Source organism: Amblyraja radiata, chromosome 14 (genome assembly GCF_010909765.2).
Source record: "Amblyraja radiata isolate CabotCenter1 chromosome 14, sAmbRad1.1.pri, whole genome shotgun sequence".
NCBI classification, from domain to species: domain Eukaryota; kingdom Metazoa; phylum Chordata; class Chondrichthyes; order Rajiformes; family Rajidae; genus Amblyraja; species Amblyraja radiata.
Genome location: NC_045969.1, coordinates 46,253,462 through 46,271,630, shown reverse-complemented (window position 1 = coordinate 46,271,630; position 18,169 = coordinate 46,253,462). Strand labels below are relative to the sequence as shown.

Sequence of the window (18,169 nt, the reverse complement as noted above, 5' to 3'; positions counted from 1 at the left end):
ATTCAAGAAACTAGAACTACCAGCTGATTTTTATGAGGAGGGGTTGGGAGCAGAGGGCACGTAATCCCTCATCGTAACTCCTCATAAAATAAAGATCAAACTTCAAACTGGTAAGTTCTCGTTTAATCTTACTATTTTACTTCGGAGTCACGTGAGTGACTACGTGAAGATTTTAAAGCTCCGTGACTCCATGCCGTGGAACGAATCCATGCGTCACACACTGTATAGTTGACCAATGAAGAGTGGACAAAAAACTGTTCAGTCATGACATAAATGAACAAATTGACAATCTAATGTACTAAAATAAAACAACAACAATAGTCACCTCTCTACCCGAGAGGGACTATGAACCCGAACTTAAAACTGAGTTCGCAAACACGCTCGGTCTGGCTAAGGGTTTGTTATAAAATGTCTGAAATGTGCATGCTGAGGATCATCCTGCAGCCGATAAAATCTGGTCTAGCGGGACGTCCATGACCCTCGCTGCGGGCGCAGCTGCAGCGCTGGTGGAATGAGATTTAAACATTTTAGTATCAACCGCAGCATCTGCCAGAACCTGCTTCAGCCACCTGGAAATGGTCTGAGCTGAGACCCTCTTATGCGGTTTCTTGTGACTGACCAATAATGCTAACTCAGACCCCCTAAGCCCCTTGGTGACCTTGATGTATTGCTGGAGGTGAGTAACTACACATAATTTGAGATCCAAAGTTAATGCCATGGACTGTAATTTAAGAACCGAGGTACCTGGTCTACACTGTTTGAGAGGGTCGTACACAAAAAAGGTGATACCACTGGCAGAGGTGAGCTTCCTGTCCAGACGTAGCTTCTGGAATCGGACCCGTTGAGCTGACACTAAAGCCATGAGCATGGCCACCTTATGCGTAAGCCGGAGTAGAGACAGGGATGTTGCTGGAGACCATGAGCGAAGTAGAGTTAGGACCACCCCTACATCCCAAATCTCAGTGTATCTGGGCCGAGGAGGGTTCGAATTGAAGACTCCCCTCATGAACCTTGACACTAAAGGGTGAGACCCCACAGACTGGTGTTCTGAACTCGGCAGCAGTATGACGACAGCGCACTTCTGGCACAATTTAGAGCACTGTAGCTTAATTTGTCATCGAAATGCAATTTCGAGAGGAACTCCAAAACATCCGTAATGTGTGCTGCATCATACGAGATATCTGACTGCGCACAGAACACTTCCCATTTCCTTATGTATGAGGCATATTGTTTTTGGGTACTGTTTCTCCAGGCCGCAGTTAGCACATCCACCGTACGATCAGCTAGTCCCAGTCCGAGGAAAGGTCTTCTCAAAACCTGCAAATCAATAAGTTCAGCCGATCATGCAGAGGATGTACTTCACCAGAAATGGGATTAGTTAGCAGAGACCTGCTTTTGGGAACAATCATGACAGGTTCCACAACCATGCCCAGGATAAGAGGATACCATGGCTGAGTGGGCCAGTCAGGGACTACCGGAATGCCAGAGGTAGAGTCCTGCTGAAATTTTTGCAGACATCGACTGACAAGGCAGAATGGGGGGAATACATAGAAAAACATTCCACCCCAATGCAGCGATAATGTGTCTACCGCTACTGCCCCTGGGTCTGGTTCCCATGTAACTGATGATTTAATCTTGAAGCGAACAAATCCATATCCAGTGTTTCATACCTAGAAACTATATCCTTAAACACTCTATGATTCAACACTCATTCTGTGTTGTCATTGAATTTTCTTGACCTGGTGTCCGCCACCGTGTTGAACCTACCTGGGAGGTAGGTAGCTGAAACCCAAATATTTCTAATGATGCACCAGTGCCAAATGAGGTTAGCCAATTTATCACAGGATACTGACTTGATTCCACCCATGTGATCTATGTATGCCACCGCTGTGGTGTTATCTATCTGTAATTGAACATGCAGATGGTGCAGGTGCCCACAATAAGCCTTCAGACCAGAGAGGGCTGCGAGCAACTCCAAATAGTTAACACCGTGCACCTGCAGAAAAGATAGCTCATGCACATTCCATCTGCCACCGCAGCTAGAAATGGTGACAGTGGCACCCCATCCCAGAGCACTGGCATCAGTCTGTAAAACAACAGAAGGACTTTCGATCGAAATATTGCCAGAACAATGCAAAATATTGGCTTTCCACCACTGCAGCTCGACAATAGCTTCAGCTGGTAATTGCATAGCCCTGTCAGTGGCCCGAATTATGTTTGAGTGCCTGCACCTTTGCTCTTTTTAATTGCTGATAGTGCAAAGGTCCATATTTAGCTGCTGGAAAAGCAGCCACCAATTTCCCAATTAAGCTGGCCACTTGCCGAATTGATAAGTGGCTTATTAAGCTGGCCACTTGCTGCATGATAAGATGATTGCAGGCTTCTATTAACTTCAATCTCTTGCCCTCAGGCAAAGTCACAGACAGGTGATTGGAGTTAATAGTAAATCCCAAATAATCCATGACTCTGGATGGTGTCAACCTGGATTTTACTGGGTGAATTAGGAACCCCAACTGCTCAAACACAAGTTTGGTGGCTGAGACTGCCGAAATAGCCAATTCCAGAGTTTTCCCTACAATGAGGATATCATCCAAATAAGCCCATTACTATGTGTTTCTGTGCTCGTAATAGAGCAAGAGCAGGTTTCAATATTTTAGTGAATAACCTGCGAGCTGAGATTAAACCATTGGGCAACGCTTTAACCTGCCATAGCTGCCCCATCCAGTTAAATTTCAGGTATTTCCTGTGATCCTTGTGAACAGGCACCGAGTAGTAAGCATCCTTAAGATCGATGCATACCATGTAACATCCCTTAGAAATCAAATGTTTGGCAGTAACAAAGCTCTCCATTTTGAAATGTTTGTATAGCACAAAGGTGTTAAGTTGGGTCAAGTCCAAGATGATGCGGCACCCCCCATCCTTCTTTTGCTTGGTAAATATGTTGGACACGAATTGGTGAGGTTCATGACTAGTTTTTTCAATTACCCTTTTTGCCCATAATGTCTCAATTTCAGCCTGAACTTCCAAACCATCCTGTTTAGAACGAACAAAGGTACGGTTTGGGGCATGCTGCGTGGGTGGCAGTGAGCCAGCAAACTCAATTTGGAACCCGTCTATACTGCGCAGTATGAACAAGTCAGAAGTTATCCACCGCCACTCATGCAAAAAGAAACGTAACCTGCCACCAACATGCGATAGACCCACACCCCGTATGTTACATAGCGAACCAGACCCACCTGGTTGTTGGTGGATTCTGGATATTTATTTCCTTCCCCGATGTTTGGGGATTTGAGGTGCTGGGTTGCGTTAGCTGCGCATCTTGGATGTCAGCCGGTTTGGGCCATGTCCTAAAAAAGACTGCCGGCCGGTTCTTTCGGTCCTTGAGCTGGAGGTGGTTCCCGCAGATGGTCTATTGTTGGTCGAGGCATAGGGGTGCTGGCGTCGAAACGATGACTGTCTGCTTGCTGGTGGAGCGCGAATTAGCCCCACAGCCTTCGACTCGTCGTCCAGGTCCTTCACCTGACTGGACAGGTCTTCTCCAAACAGTAAATTTGGCGGCTGCACATTACTGGACTTGCACAACCCCGCAAACTTGGGGTTGAGAACACGACGAATGGCATTCTTGCGAAAGCAATTAATTTCAAAGTGTGCATTGAACAACAATGCCATTGCGTCCCGTTGAGCCTCGGATAATGCGCTGCTGTTCGCAGACCTGGCGAATGCTGTCAACCCCGACTCCAGCAGATTCAGGATTCTTTGTAATTTGACCTCTTGGGCCTTGATGCCACCACCAATGTAGCTCCAGATGGAACTGTTCACCGCCGGTACCTTGAGGGAGGGGCAGTTGCTGGGAGAGTGGTACCTAATGGCTGTCTCCATCATCATCTGCTCTTGAAGCTGGTGGGAAGCGAGGTAATTAATGCTGGCCGCCAGCTCTTCGTCCAGCGGCTCCCCAACCAGCGACGGCATTGCGAACTTGGAGACCATGGTTGGCACCTCCGCTTCTCGCGGGTCAAGTATCGAACGTTCCCCCCACATCTCAGTGCAATGCGAGTCCGCCCAGGACTGGTGGTCTACACTCCCATCCTCGGATGGGGAGACATAATGCAGCCCTGCACCAGGCGCTGCTGTGGGTCCCCGAGACCCGCTCTGATATGACTCCCGACCGAGGAGAAAGGCTTCCGACAACGCTCCCCACTGGAGGAGGCAAACCCTCCCGGCCGGACTCATCCGAGTCAACCGGCCTGTTGGACTTGGCCTTCCCGACCTGCGGGGTAGCCACAGTGCTCTCCATGGGCACCGAGCCCGAAGTCGCTGGCTGTGCTGTCGGCGACCGCGATGGTGAAACGGACTGCTGCCCGCTGACCGCACTCCCGCGGTCTTCCGAAGCGGTTCTCCCTGCAGCCCGTCGAGACTTCACCCTCGCCTTATCCATACTAGTCAGTTCTTGAAGCTGCAACAAGAACAGAAGACAAAACGACCGCAGACTAAGTTCAAGAACTTACCTGGAGGTCTTTTAAAACTTACCGCTGGTGGAGCGACGCGCCTACCAGCCAGTCAGAGCACCATGCGTTAGACGTAATGACGCGCATGCGGGCTGACGGGCTCTTCACGTAGTCACTCACGTGACTCCGAAGTAAAATTAGAGTTGAAAACTACTATACTGCCAGGAAGTAGAAGATTGGTCCCATAGAAGAGGGACAAGTAGATTGGGCTGGATCTCTGTGAGAGATTACTGCCTGAAGAATTGGTTCCGTAGAAGTGGAGCTGAAGAAGCAAAATCTCTGCCACAGATTGTAGCTTGACCCGGTTTAGAGCCTACCCGCCGGTAGGTTAATTGACACAGCCACTCGACTTATCTGAAGATTGAAAACTTCACTGATTGTGCAATCATGAGTAATGACCAGCTGTTGTACTATACTGTAAATTTGAAAGCTGGAACGCTTTAATTCGAATAGCTTCTTAACGCGATGCTGTGAAAGGTTCGACTGATTTATCGCAATTTAAAGTGATTAAAAAAGGGAAAACATAAAATCTGTGAGATATACTAGAAGTTTAAGCTGCTAAAACCTGCAGAAACAGCGACAGAAGCTTGTTTACCTTAATATGAAGATAAGCCATCAAAAGGAAAGCTGTGACCTTGAAAATAATTGGATGTTTTCTGAAAGTCCAGTTTTGTTTTGGATTCTTTCGGGTGTTTATGGAACACTGCACCAGAATGAACGATTGTTATGGATTTATGCTCAACTATTGAAGAAACGTCCTGGCAGTCAGCCGGAGAGGATTAACCCATGGGGCTACGGACAGGTGAGTACGAAGAGGAGCCAGAAGGTGGAGAGATTTGATGATTTTATGGAAGATGCGAAGAGATGGTTAGCTGAAGTTGATCAAAGGACCGCGTGTGCTATAGCAGATGCTACGCAACAAGGTATCCAAATTGAAGAAGAAATAAGACATAAATAATCTGCCGGAAATAGCAGGGGACCGCGGGTCAAAGGAGTTGGAGGAATTGAGTGAAATCCAGGTTAGTCGGGAAGTGGTGTTGGGTAAATTGAATGGATTAAAGGCCGATAAATCCCCAGGGCCAGATAGGCTGCATCCCAGAGTACTTAAGGAAGTAGCTCCAGAAATAGTGGATGCATTAGTAATAATCTTTCAAAACTCTTTAGATTCTGGAGTAGTTCCTGAGGATTGGCGGGTAGCAAACGTAACCCCAATTTTTAAGAAGGGAGGGAGAGAGAAAACGGGGAATTACAGACCAGTTAGTCTAACATCGGTAGTGGGGAAACTGCTAGTCAGTTATTAAAGATGGGATAGTAGCACATTTGGAAAGTGGTGAAATCATTGGACAAATTCAGCATGGATTTACGAAAGGTAAATCATGTCTAACGAATCTTATAGAATTTTTCGAGGATGTAACTAGTAGCGTGGATAGGGGAGAACCAGTGGATGTGGTGTATCTAGACTTCCAGAAGGCTTTCGACAAGGTCCCACATAAGAGATTAGTATACAAACTTAAAGCACATGGCATTGGGGGTTCAGTATTGATGTGGATAGAGAACTGGCTGGCAAACAGGAAGCAAAGAGTAGGAGTAAACGGGTCCTTTTCACAATGGCGGGCAGTGACTAGTGGGGTACCGCAAGGCTCAGTGCTGGGACCCCAGCTATTTACAATATATATTAATGATCTGGATGAGGGAATTGAAGGCAATATCTCCAAGTTTGCGGATGACACTAAGCTGGGGGGCAGTGTTAGCTGTGAGGAGGATGCTAGGAGACTGCAAGGTGACTTGGATAGACTGGGTGAGTGGGCAAATGTTTGGCAGATGCAGTATAATGTGGATAAATGTGAGGTTATCCATTTTGGTGGCAAAAACAGGAAAGCAGACTATTATCTAAATGGTGGCCGATTAGGAAAAGGGGAGATGCAGCGAGACCTGGGTGTCATGGTACACCAGTCATTGAAAGTAGGCATGCAGGTGCAGCAGGCAGTGAAGAAAGTGAATGGTATGTTAGCTTTCATAGCAAAAGGATTTGAGGATAGGAGCAGGGAGGTTCTACTGCAGTTGTACAGGGTCTTGGTGAGACCACACCTGGAGTATTGCGTACAGTTTTGGTCTCCAAATCTGAGGAAGGACATTATTGCCATAGAGGGAGTGCAGAGAAGGTTCACCAGACTGATTCCTGGGATGTCAGGACTGTCTTATGAAGAAAGACTGGATAGACTTGGTTTATACTCTCTAGAATTTAGGAGATTGAGAGGGGATCTTATAGAAACTTACAAAATTCTTAAGGGGTTGGACAGGCTAGATGCAGGAAGATTGTTCCCGATGTTGGGGAAGTCCAGGACAAGGGGTCACAGCTTAAGGATAAGGGGGAAATCCTTTAAAACTGAGATGAGAAAAACTTTTTTCACACAGAGAGTGGTGAATCTCTGGAACTCTCTGCCACAGAGGGTAGTTGAGGCCAGTTCATTGGCTATATTTAAGAGGGAGTTAAATGTGGCCCTTGTGGCTAAGGGGATCAGAGGGTATGGAGAGAAGGCAGGTACGGGATACTGAGTTGGATGATCAGCCATGATCATATTGAATGGCGGTGCAGGCTCGAAGGGCCGAATGGCCTACTCCTGCACCTAATTTCTATGTTTCTATGTTTCTATAACACCACAAGATAGTATCTCAAACGTCTCTACACGAGGATCAAGACATAAGTCTGGTTCTGTAGCCAGTTTCAATCTCAAGAGTCTCAAATGAAAGCCGAAGCTGAACTTGCTGCTCTCTCGATAGAAACTGCCGCCTTGGAAAAAAAACATGAGATTGAGGAGCAGAAAAGGCAGTTTAAGAGAGATGCTGAAGAGCGAGAAAGGCAGTTTAAGAGAGAAGCTGAAGAACGAGAAAGGCAGTTGAATAGAGAGGCTGAGGAACATGAAGAACAGCTGAAGAGAAAGAAGGAACGGCTGGAAATGGCCATGAAGTTGGAAGTAGCCGCAATGAAGAAAGAGGCATTGGAGAGTCGGCGATCAAGATGTGGCTCAAGTGTATCTCAGAAGAAAGGTTCCTTAACAGGAAAGGAAGCAGCACCTAAATCGTACCCACAATCAGAGCCACTCTGGCTTCGTGGCCCAGAGCTAGAAGCCAGGGGGTGGGCGCTTAACAAAACTTCATTTCAGCATCCCATTCGGGGGCCTGATATGCAGGCTCAAGCAAGCCAACCGGCAGATGCCTAATTATCATTTATTTGTTCCCAGCCAGGGACGGATAACTAGCCATGGTGCTCGTGACGAAGCTTATTCAAGACAGCAACATTCACAGATGCCTGATTATCATTCATTTGTTCCCAACCAGGGATCTCGAAGTGAATTATTTGAATTGGTGCAAAATCAAACGAAAATCAGCGAGCTTGTTGCTCAACAAAATATCCTTTCCACCTTACCTACAAAAGAAATTCCTACATATGATGGTGATCCTTTGCATTATGAAACTTTCATAAAATGGTTTCGGGAAGGAGTGGAAATGAAAACTACTGATCCGGGAGATCGCTTAAACTTTCTTGAACAAAACACAGGCGAGTGCGCAAGGCAGCTTGTTACTAGTTGTCTGCACTTGCCTGAAAAGGAGGACTATCAATGAGCAAGGGCTCTGAGAATATTTCGGTAACGAACAGAAGATTGCTAATGCATACATGAAGAAGGCCTTTGCCTGGTCAGTTATCAAGGCGGAAGATGTGGAGGGATTGCCTGAGTTTGCGATGTTTCTTAGAGATTGTTGATGAGCAAACTCAACCATATGGAAGAAATGAATATAGTTAATACTATGAAGACTTATTCATAAACTGCCCTTTAGGCTTCGAGGGAAGTGGAGGGACAAGGCAGGCCAGATACGGGAAGATGAGAAGCGAGAAGCCATGTTTCCTGATCTGGTGAATTTCATAGAAAGGGAAGTACGATTTATGCCAAGTCTACGTCATGGGGATATTCAAGATCCTAAATCAGCAACTGTCAAAGGTTCTACCTTTACTAAAACAAGAGGAAGACCAGGACCTAAGGGAATTAGTTTTGCTTCCGCTGTAATACCTGAAGAAACAAAAGGAGATACATCTACTGTTAAGCCACAAGGGTTTTGTTTGTGGTGTGATAGAGCTGGTCACCCCATAAAGTTGTGTCTAAATTTCAAGAAGAAGGAATATAAAGAAAAGGTGGATTTCTTAAAGGAGAAGGGAATCTGTTTTGGATGTTTGAAGCAAGGACACGTGGTTAAAGACTGCAAGAGTCCTATAGCTTGCTATAATTAAACAGGATCATCCTGGATTACTTCACACTGAACAGAGGAAGACAGAAAAGAAGCCGGAGCAAATAGAACAGCAGGCGAAGCCAGCGACGAATTATGCTGTTGGAGCTCACTTCAGATAAATGCGCATATTGGGGCCGCGGTAGAGACCTGTATTTTCTCCATCTTACCAGTACAGGTAAGGAACAGCAAGACGAATACAGCGTTGCAAACATGCATCTTTGAATCATGGGAGCTCAACTACCTTTTGCACAGAAAGCTTGATGAGAAGGATGGACATTACAGGAGAAAAGGTTAAGATTCTATTACGTAGCATGAATGAAAGAAAGAGTGCGTTAGTCATCACATTACACGTATGGAAATATCTAGCCTGAATGAAGATAATTTTATACGAATAACTGAGGTGTTTACAAATCAGACCATGCCTGTTTCTCATCAAATTCAAGAGGACTTGAAAGGATGGCCTTACTTGAAGGATGTCAAAATACCTAAAATGTTATGGTATCGACCTACTTATTGGAACAAATGCTTCAAAGGCATTGGAACCTAAAGAGATTATCAGCAGTCAAGGGGATAATAGAGAATAAAGGGGACGGACCATTCGCTGTGAGAACCCTACTCGGATGGGTTATCCACGGCTCCTTGAGAAGGAACAACGAAAGCAGGAACCAGAAGAACCACCCTGCTGCTGCTGTTAATCAAATATCTACTGTTAAATTAGAAGAGCTGTTAATCAAGCAATACAATCATGACTTCAGTGAAAGTACCGGTAAGGAATTGGAAGAAATGTCCAGAGAAAAATAAAAATTTTGGGATATTATGAACCACTCAGTAAATATGATAGAAGGACACTACTGTCTAGACTTACCTTTCAAGCAAGAAAGCGTTAGTCTGCCAAATAATCATCGCATGGCAGAACAATGCACCCAAAATCTGAAAGGCAAGGTTGGCAAGAATATGAAATTTCATGAGGAATATACATCTTTCCTAAAGGACATGATTGACAATGATTATACCGAAAGGTACCAACAAACCAGTTAAATCGAAGTGTTGGAGAGCTTTGATATATTCCTCATCATGGGGTGTATCACTCCATGAAAGGGACCCTGAGGGTGGTCTTTGACTGTGCTGCAGTCTTCAAAGGAACATCACTTAACTGTCAACTACTGCAAGGTCCAGACCTTACCAACTCACTCATTGGAGTTCTTATTAAATTCAGGCAAGAACCAATTGCTTTGCTGGTTGATATTAAAGCAATGTTTCATCAAGTCAATGTATCAGAAAAGCATATTGACTACTTACGATTCCTGTGATGGCCCGCTGGTGGTGCACAACAAGATCTTGTTGAATACCAGATGATGGTACATCTCTTTGGAGCAGTGTCATCGCCTAGTTGTGCAAATTTCACATTAAGAAAGACTGCAGAGGAAAATAAAGCTCACTTTCCAGAAGAAGTGAGAAATACTGTGAAGAACAATTTCTATGTAGATGATTGTTTAAAATCCATGTCTATGGAGCAGGAAGCAATTCTGATGGTAAAACATCTGACTTCCCTTTGCCAAAGGGGAGGATTCATGCTCTTCAAGTGGATCAGCATCAGCCATGCTGTATTGGAAACCATTCCACCAGATAACAGAGCCAAGAAGACTAGGGAATTGGATTTGGTCGACCTGCCAATGGAAAGAGCACTGGGACTGCACAGGTGTGTTGAATCAGATGTGTTCAAGTTCAGAATCTCGATTCAAGAGCGACAATGTACAAGACGGGACATTGGTGATTGGTTCCATTTACGACCCTTTGGGATTTCTTGCACCATTTACACTGCCAGCCAGGTTAATTTTGCAGGATCTCTGTAAGAAAAAATTGGGATGGGATGAAAGTATAAATCAAATCTCTTCTCAGTGATGGTTAACGGATCTTGACAATATCGCGGAGTTTAAAGTGGACCAGTGTATGAAGTTTACAGACTTTGGTCAAATCAAATGTGAGCAGCTGCATCACTTTTCAGATGCGTGTGAAAGTGGCTTTGGTACTGTTTCATTTCTAAGACTGGAAAATGATGACACTGAAGTACATGTTGCATTCTTAATGGAAAAAGGCCAGAGTCACATCATTGAAGCAAATGACAATGCCCAGAATGGAACTTACTGCCGCAGTCTTAGCTGTGAAAGTTGACATAATACTGCATAAAGAACTGCAGCTTCAACTGGAACAATCTATCTTCTGGACTGATAGTACTACGTTGCTTAAATACTTCAACAATGAGAACAAACATTTCTTGACATTTGTAGCAAACAGAATCTTTTTTGTATTGGGAGCTACTAACTGCTGCAGTGGCAGCAGCCCTGGCAGCAGCGCGTTAGTTTTTCAACTTTTTTTATTTTTTTAGTATGTTTTAAAGTATGTTTTTGATGTTTCTCGTGTGTTGGGTGGTGTGGGGGGGGGGTAAGGGGGAAACCGTTTCGGCCGCCTCCTCCACGGGGAGGCGACTTTTTCCAGGTCGCCTCCCCCGTGGCCTAACAGCAAGGATCGGCGCGGCCTTTCCCGGAGATGCGCCCGGGGCTTCAGCGGCGGGCGCAGCGTGGACTCTCGGCATGGAGCGGGTGAGCCCTCGCTGGGGCTCGCTGGAGTGAAGCGCTCCGTTTCGCTGGCCCGGGGCAGCCTGAAGCCGCGGTCTGCACAGCTCCAGCTGGCGCGGCATCTACAGCCCGGGATTCCTCGTGGGGGACCCGGGGGAAGAAGAAGCCATCACTGCCGGCCCGCGGCCAACTTCTACCGCGGGTCCAGCATGGACTTACCATCACCCCTGGAGGGGAGCTTCGACCACCAGCCCTGCGGTCTGCGGTGCTTCTGGCTGCGGCGCGGCGGGAACCTTAAATCTTCGACCGCCGGCCTGCGGCCTACACCAGCCTGAAGCCGCGGTCTCCGGTGGGGAAGAGCCGATCCTGGACTTACCTTGACTTTGACATTGTCCCTTACCATCTGGACGCCCGCAGCAACGGCTGCGGAGGGTGGAGGTCCCGACCACGGGGGAAAATGGAGGAGGTCTGGCCAAGTTCTGTGCCTTCCACCACAGTGATGAATGCTGTGGTGGATGTTTGTGTTACATTTTTATTGTGGTTGCATGTTCTTTATTATTGTACCGCTGCTGACAACCCAAATACCACCGACCCTGGTTGCGTGGCAAATAAATTCTATCTATCTATCTATCTATCTATCTATCTAATGTTTCACAATTGAAATATGTTAACACTAAAGAAAATCCTCCGGATGAAGCTTCTAGAGGACTAACAGCGGAGAGTTCTTAAGCAATAAGTAAGCCAGACAGAGAATGGCCAAAGCATGAGCTGGGATTTGAAATCTCTGCTAATGATCCGGAAATTAAACAAAACATCACAGTGAACGTTATTAATAAAGATTCATCAAACACACAAATTACTTAATTACCCACTTTTCATCATGGAAGAAGCTGGTGAATGTGGTGGCTCGGTTTCTTGAAGCAAAAACAAGGTTATTGCAGTTTGCTTGAAAAATGAAAGAGATTGCTGAAGGTATCTTTGAAGAAGATACTGAAAAACTGAAAGAAAAGGTTGAGGGGAAGATACAAGTTTTTAAGGCATCGTACGATGTACAGCGTTTACATCATGATGATCTTCAGATGGCAGAGAATGAGATTATTTATTTCTGTCAAAGACAGAAATACAAAGAGGAAATATCGACGTTAGAAGCTGGAGTACATGGTGTCAAAAGAAAATTTGCTGGATCCGGTATTGGATGAAGGACTTCTGAGAGTTGGAGGAGGCCTGAATAGACTGGCAATGCCTGAAGAGGCTAAGCATCCTATTATTCTCTCGAAGTACTTTCACATATCAACATTACTGTTACGACATATCCATGAACTGATTGGACATGGAGGAAGAAGTTTCATGCTGTAAAAACTTTGGACTTTTGAGTTTTGGACTATATACTGGGTATCATGCCTGACGTTAAGGGTTTGGTGCTAATGATCCAACCTACCAGACCTCAACGGTGGACCAGGTGGACAAAGTTATCTTGAACTCAACGGCTGTGAAGGCAGATGAAGGCTGCAACAGATCTATCAGCTCCAATCGTCCTGGTTCCCTTGCCATTGGAATTAGTTGATTGATCTGTGAAGGGCCGTGTGCTTCTTGGAGTGCAACATTAAGTACACGGTAAACACACGCACAGGCGTCTTCGTTCTGTGAGCAACACAAAACTTCTACAAAGCCACCTGAGGATCCATAAAAACAACAGAACGTAGATCATCATCCTCAACCTCAAGGGATGGCTACGATGGTGTGTTCAGTATGACCAGACTAAGAATAATGTTTTAATAAAACTAATAACCAAGTTATGCTTGCTTCTAGAAGGCGAAGATGAAGATGGAAGAATCGTTAAAGAAGTCTGAATGCGGATATGTTATGCATGTTATTTTTGTTTTTTGTTATATGTTAAGCTGTTATAGCTCCTTTTTTAATGTCTATTAGTAATTGCCTCGTTATATACTCAGAACAATTAGGGGCCAGTATGTAGTAGCCATTTGGGCTTAACTCAATATTTTATAATTATAACCAGTTCCCTTTAATTTTATCTGCCTGTAAGTATGGGATTTATACGTAGTCTGAGGCTTGTTTTTGGCTAGAGGATTCTGGCGCAGATGCCCAGATGCTTTAGTTTAATTCAGCGAAGACTATGGGAGGATATAGTTTTCAACCATGAACACGAGCATGATCACGACATGATCACGAGTATGATTGAAACGTATATATGCTGGATTGCACTATATATGTACTTGTACTAGAAGAAGTTTTCAGAGTGATTTTACTATTTGTACTACAGGTACTATAATAAATAAACTGTCAATCAAGAGGCTGTTTCTGGAATACATATCTTTCGACAGCATTGAATGTCTCGTGAAGAGCTCGTGGAAGGCGTAAGATTACCTTCTGACCGATAGTCAGCACATTAGTGACTATTGAGGACTAAATTCTTGAGACGTTGTAAAAACTGTCACTATAAAAGGAATTCAATATATACATGGAGAAAAAATGCATATCTGCAGAGAAGTAAGTGTTGCTGGGTCAAACTGCAGAGTTGCTCTGGTAGAGAGCTCCAAATGTGTTACCATGCTTTGTATCCTCCCTCTCCCACCTCTCTCAGTCGCTGCCTATCATCTGGAATACAATGATCCCCTGTCTCCCAAAGAGTTAGCGGAATACTTGCATTTATCTACAAATCACGTATTTCTTTATTTTAAATATACTATATTGGGAATGTGCTGGCAGTTTATTGGTTGTATCATTGTAATAATTAAACATGTTTAACATCTCTAATTGATTGTAGACATGTTGGTGACCTGGGTAACATTGAAGCTAATGCTGAAGGAATTGCAAAGTTTGAAATGCACGATCGACTCCTCCGATTGGCCGGAAATTATTCAATAATTGGACGTACTTTGGTGGTAAATACTGTATTGTTCAAATAAAAATAAAAACCTAATAAAGCAACTTTAAGTTTACTGATATAACCTTTAATGAAACTAAAAGTAAGTGGTTGAAGGAAGAATGCCTAATTGGAGGGGGGGGGGGTTGAATTTTGACCCATTCATTTTCATGCTCTGAAAATAATGTTAGGTCCATCCATAGGATCAGATCATGTGATAGTAGTAGAAATAGGCCATTCGGCCCATCAAGTCTACTCCGCCATTCAATCATGGCTGATCTATCACCTTCCTAACCCAATTCCCCAGCCATCTCCCCATAACCTCTGACCTACTAATCAAGAAACTATCTATCTCTGCCTTAAAGATATCCGCTGACTTTGCCTCCACAGCCTCTGTGGCAAAGAATTCCACAGATTCACCACCCTCTGACTAAATAATCCAACCAGGAGATCCATGCTATTAGTTAAAATCATTACAGATGTGTTAGTATGTTTGCAGATGACACCAACATTATTGGGGTCGCAGATTGTGAGGACGGCTGTCAAAGTTGATAGTGGGTTAGATCAGCTACTAAAATGGGCAAAGAAATGGCAGACGGAGTTTAATCTGAACAGGCATGAGGTGTTGCATCTTTGGGAGGTCAAATGTAAAAGGAAAATGTACAATTAATGGCATGACCTTTAACAGAATTAGATTTGGGCAGCACAGTGAAACAGCGTTAGAACTGCTGCCTTACCCACCAGAAACCCGGGTTTGATCCTGACGATGCTGTCTGTATGGAGTTTGTACATCCTCCCTGTGACCACGTGGGTTTTCTCCAGGTGCTCCGGATTTCTCCCACAGGTTGATAAGTTAATTGGCTTCGGTAAAATTGTAAATTGTCCCTAATGCTTAGGATAGTGTTAGTGTACGTGGTGATTGTTGATCGGCACAGACTTGGCGGGCCAAGGGCCTGTCTCCACAATGTATCTCTAAAGTCTAAACCAATGATGGACAGGGGGATCTTGGAGCCCAAGTCCATAATGCCCTTAAACAGACCACACAAGCAGATAGAGTGATAAAGAAGGCCATTGGTCAGGACATTGAATCAAACAGTCAGGAATTCATGATGCAGCTTCACAGGACTTTGGTAGGCCCCACTTGGAATACTGTGTGCAGTTCAGTTGCCCCATTACAGGAAGGATGTGGTTAATTTGGAAAGGGTGCAGAGGACGTTGATCAGAATAATGCCTAGATTAGGGGTTATTATCTACATGGAGGGGTTGGACAGATTGTAATGTTTTTTCTGTAATACCGGAGGTCGAGGGGAGGCGTGATAAAAGTATATAATATTCTGGGATGCATAGATAAGGTAAATAGTCTGAACCTTTTCTAAGGTGGAAATGTCAATCACTAGATTATATATCTTTAAGATGAGAGTGGCAAAGACCAAAGGATGTGCCGGGCAAGTTTTTTACATAGAGGGTGGTAAGTGCCTGGAACGCATTGCCGGAGGTGGTTGTGGAGACAAATACGATAGTGGCATTTGATTTTTGGATTGGCACATGGATATGCAGGGAATGGAGGGATATGGATTATGTGCAGGCAGATCAGAGTTATTCTTGGCACAGACATTGTGGGCTGAAGGGCCATTACATGCACTGTACTTTCTTTGTACTAAAACACACATTTTTCATGGACTTCATTGGGCAGTTGTAGCTCCCATGATCTTTTTCACTATTCAGTTGCTCTCCACAGGCAATATTCTCAGTTATGCTAGTACTGAAACATACTTATAACATTGAATCTTACTCTGAAGATTATCTAACTCCATTTTCAAAGGCAAATGGCTTACAAGCATTTACATGAGCAGGCTAAAATATTTATTGCCCTCTTGTCTTAAAGTTTATTATTTAGTATTGTATATTGTCGAGGAGAAATTAATCTTGAACAGCTGGGTGTAGAACAGGTGTGCACGTGTTGGTTGATATTTGCTTGCTAAATGGCTTAATGTATCCAGACATACAGACAAGAGCTGCCAGTTAACATTGGGATAAGTGGCCTGAGGTGAATATCAAAAGTGGCCCTGTATTTCTTTGCTTCTCGGTCATGCCAAATTATTTTGTGGATGTTTTCCAAATGACATGTTGAAACACAGTACTAGAATCTCTTGATTAAGAGAATATTTTTCCTCTTCCATTTGTTCAGAAAATATCAGGCTCAGCATGTACTTGGAGCTCATTGATCTAGGACTTCTTGAAGACTCTGGAGGTGCTAAATTGCACATATAGTGCTCAAGCCTCCACATGAAGAGCAAGCTGTTTACCAAGAGAAAATGTGACTACTCTGAATGTGCACAAAGTGTGTGACCTCCATCAAAGGATCTTACATTCAGTGCACCAGGGACACTTAAATGATTTATTGCCCCATTCTGGGAATTTTGTTGTTCCTGCCAAATATGTAATTCCAGTTTCCTCCTTTATCTTGTTATATGTGTAGGTAACCTGAAATCATGACTAACATGCCAGAACGTCAGAAAATTTGAAAATGTATTTTGTATATAAGTGAATTAATTTTATTTTAAACTCTTATTGGTAAATTGAAAAAAAGTAAATTAAAAGTGATGAGATTATTTTAACTAGTAATTGTTTGAAAATGTTTGTTTTACTAATTGCAGATATGATCAGTAACTCTTTTACTTTCTTGAAGGTTACTGAAAAGGAAGATGACCTGGGTAAAGGTGGAGACGACGAAAGCGTCATGGGAGGAAATGCTGGAAAAGGTTTAGCTTGGGGTATAATTGGAATAGCTAACAAAAAATGAACCAGGCATATAATTTCAACAAGTATTAACTGAATAATAAAATTAAGCAAGCTGTTCCATGTAATTATACAATTCGCTCAAATTTGCATTAAATTTCAGAAACTGGTCTTTATAAAGATGTCATTCATATTGCAAATCTTTCAGCACTATAAAATGCATTGCCTGAATTGTGCATTATTTTAGTTTCAAACACTGTCATCATATTAATACAAATTTATATTCTTTTTTGCATAATCCATATACCATCACATAATGGTTAACTTTGATTAAAAGAGTAAAACGTAACATTTACTTGAACATATAACAGGCCAATAGTCTTCAATAAAATTTAAATAATTATCCATCACTATTTACCACAGTAAATGAGAGTATGTTGAAAAGTGTGGTGAGATCTGGGCATGAGATCCAGAAATGCAGCAGAACTGGTTTAACATTTTTCAGTATTAGAAGCAGTTGTAAGCCATTCAGCTCCTCGAGTCTACTCTGTCATTCATTATGATTATAGCCGAGAATCTATCTCTATACCAAATCCTTGTTTTTTCTCTTTACGCGATAATGCTTATTGTGTCTAGAAATCTATTTATCTCCTCATTAAATATATTCAGCATCTTGGCTGAATATACTGCCTTTTGTGAAATACAATTACAAGGTTTATTACTCTCTAATTTCAAAAACTCAATTGTGCTTTATTGTCACATTTCCGAAGTGCAAACACACAGTGAAATTTTGTTCTTACAAATGGAGCATCACCATACCACTATCATAAGCAGTTGTACAGAAATAGTCTACTGATTCCACATGCAAGAGGTGCCATATTTGGCACCATTTCCAAGTCCAGTCCACGTTCCAGATATTAAGAGAGGTGCCCGATTCAGGCAAGGCTCAGGCTGCTGCGGGCCTCCACCCCTTGCCTTCCCTTGGTCGACCAGCAACCAAAGTCCTCTCCTTGCCCATCCTCCTCAATTCGATCCTATCACTTACCCAAATGTGGAATAGTGATTCCTAATTCTAGACCACCACCTCCCATAGAAGATGCATCAATTCTCTATATTTAGCCTGTCAGAATTTTGTGGTTTTCATTTGAATTGAATACATTTTATGAGGCAAATATGTATTT

General features: G+C 43.6%; 1 protein-coding gene across 1 annotated transcript in view; it reads left to right on the top strand.

Annotated features, from left to right (window-relative positions):
- The window catches only part of LOC116980239 (superoxide dismutase [Cu-Zn]-like), a 35,225-nt gene extending 18,208 nt beyond the window's left edge, over positions 1 to 17,017 (top strand). The window contains exon 4 of the mRNA XM_033032293.1: positions 16,939 to 17,017. Within this exon, the coding sequence (XP_032888184.1) occupies positions 16,939 to 17,017 (79 nt within the window). The remainder of the gene's footprint in view (positions 1 to 16,938) is intronic.
- The last annotated feature ends 1,152 nt before the right edge of the window (positions 17,018 to 18,169 follow it).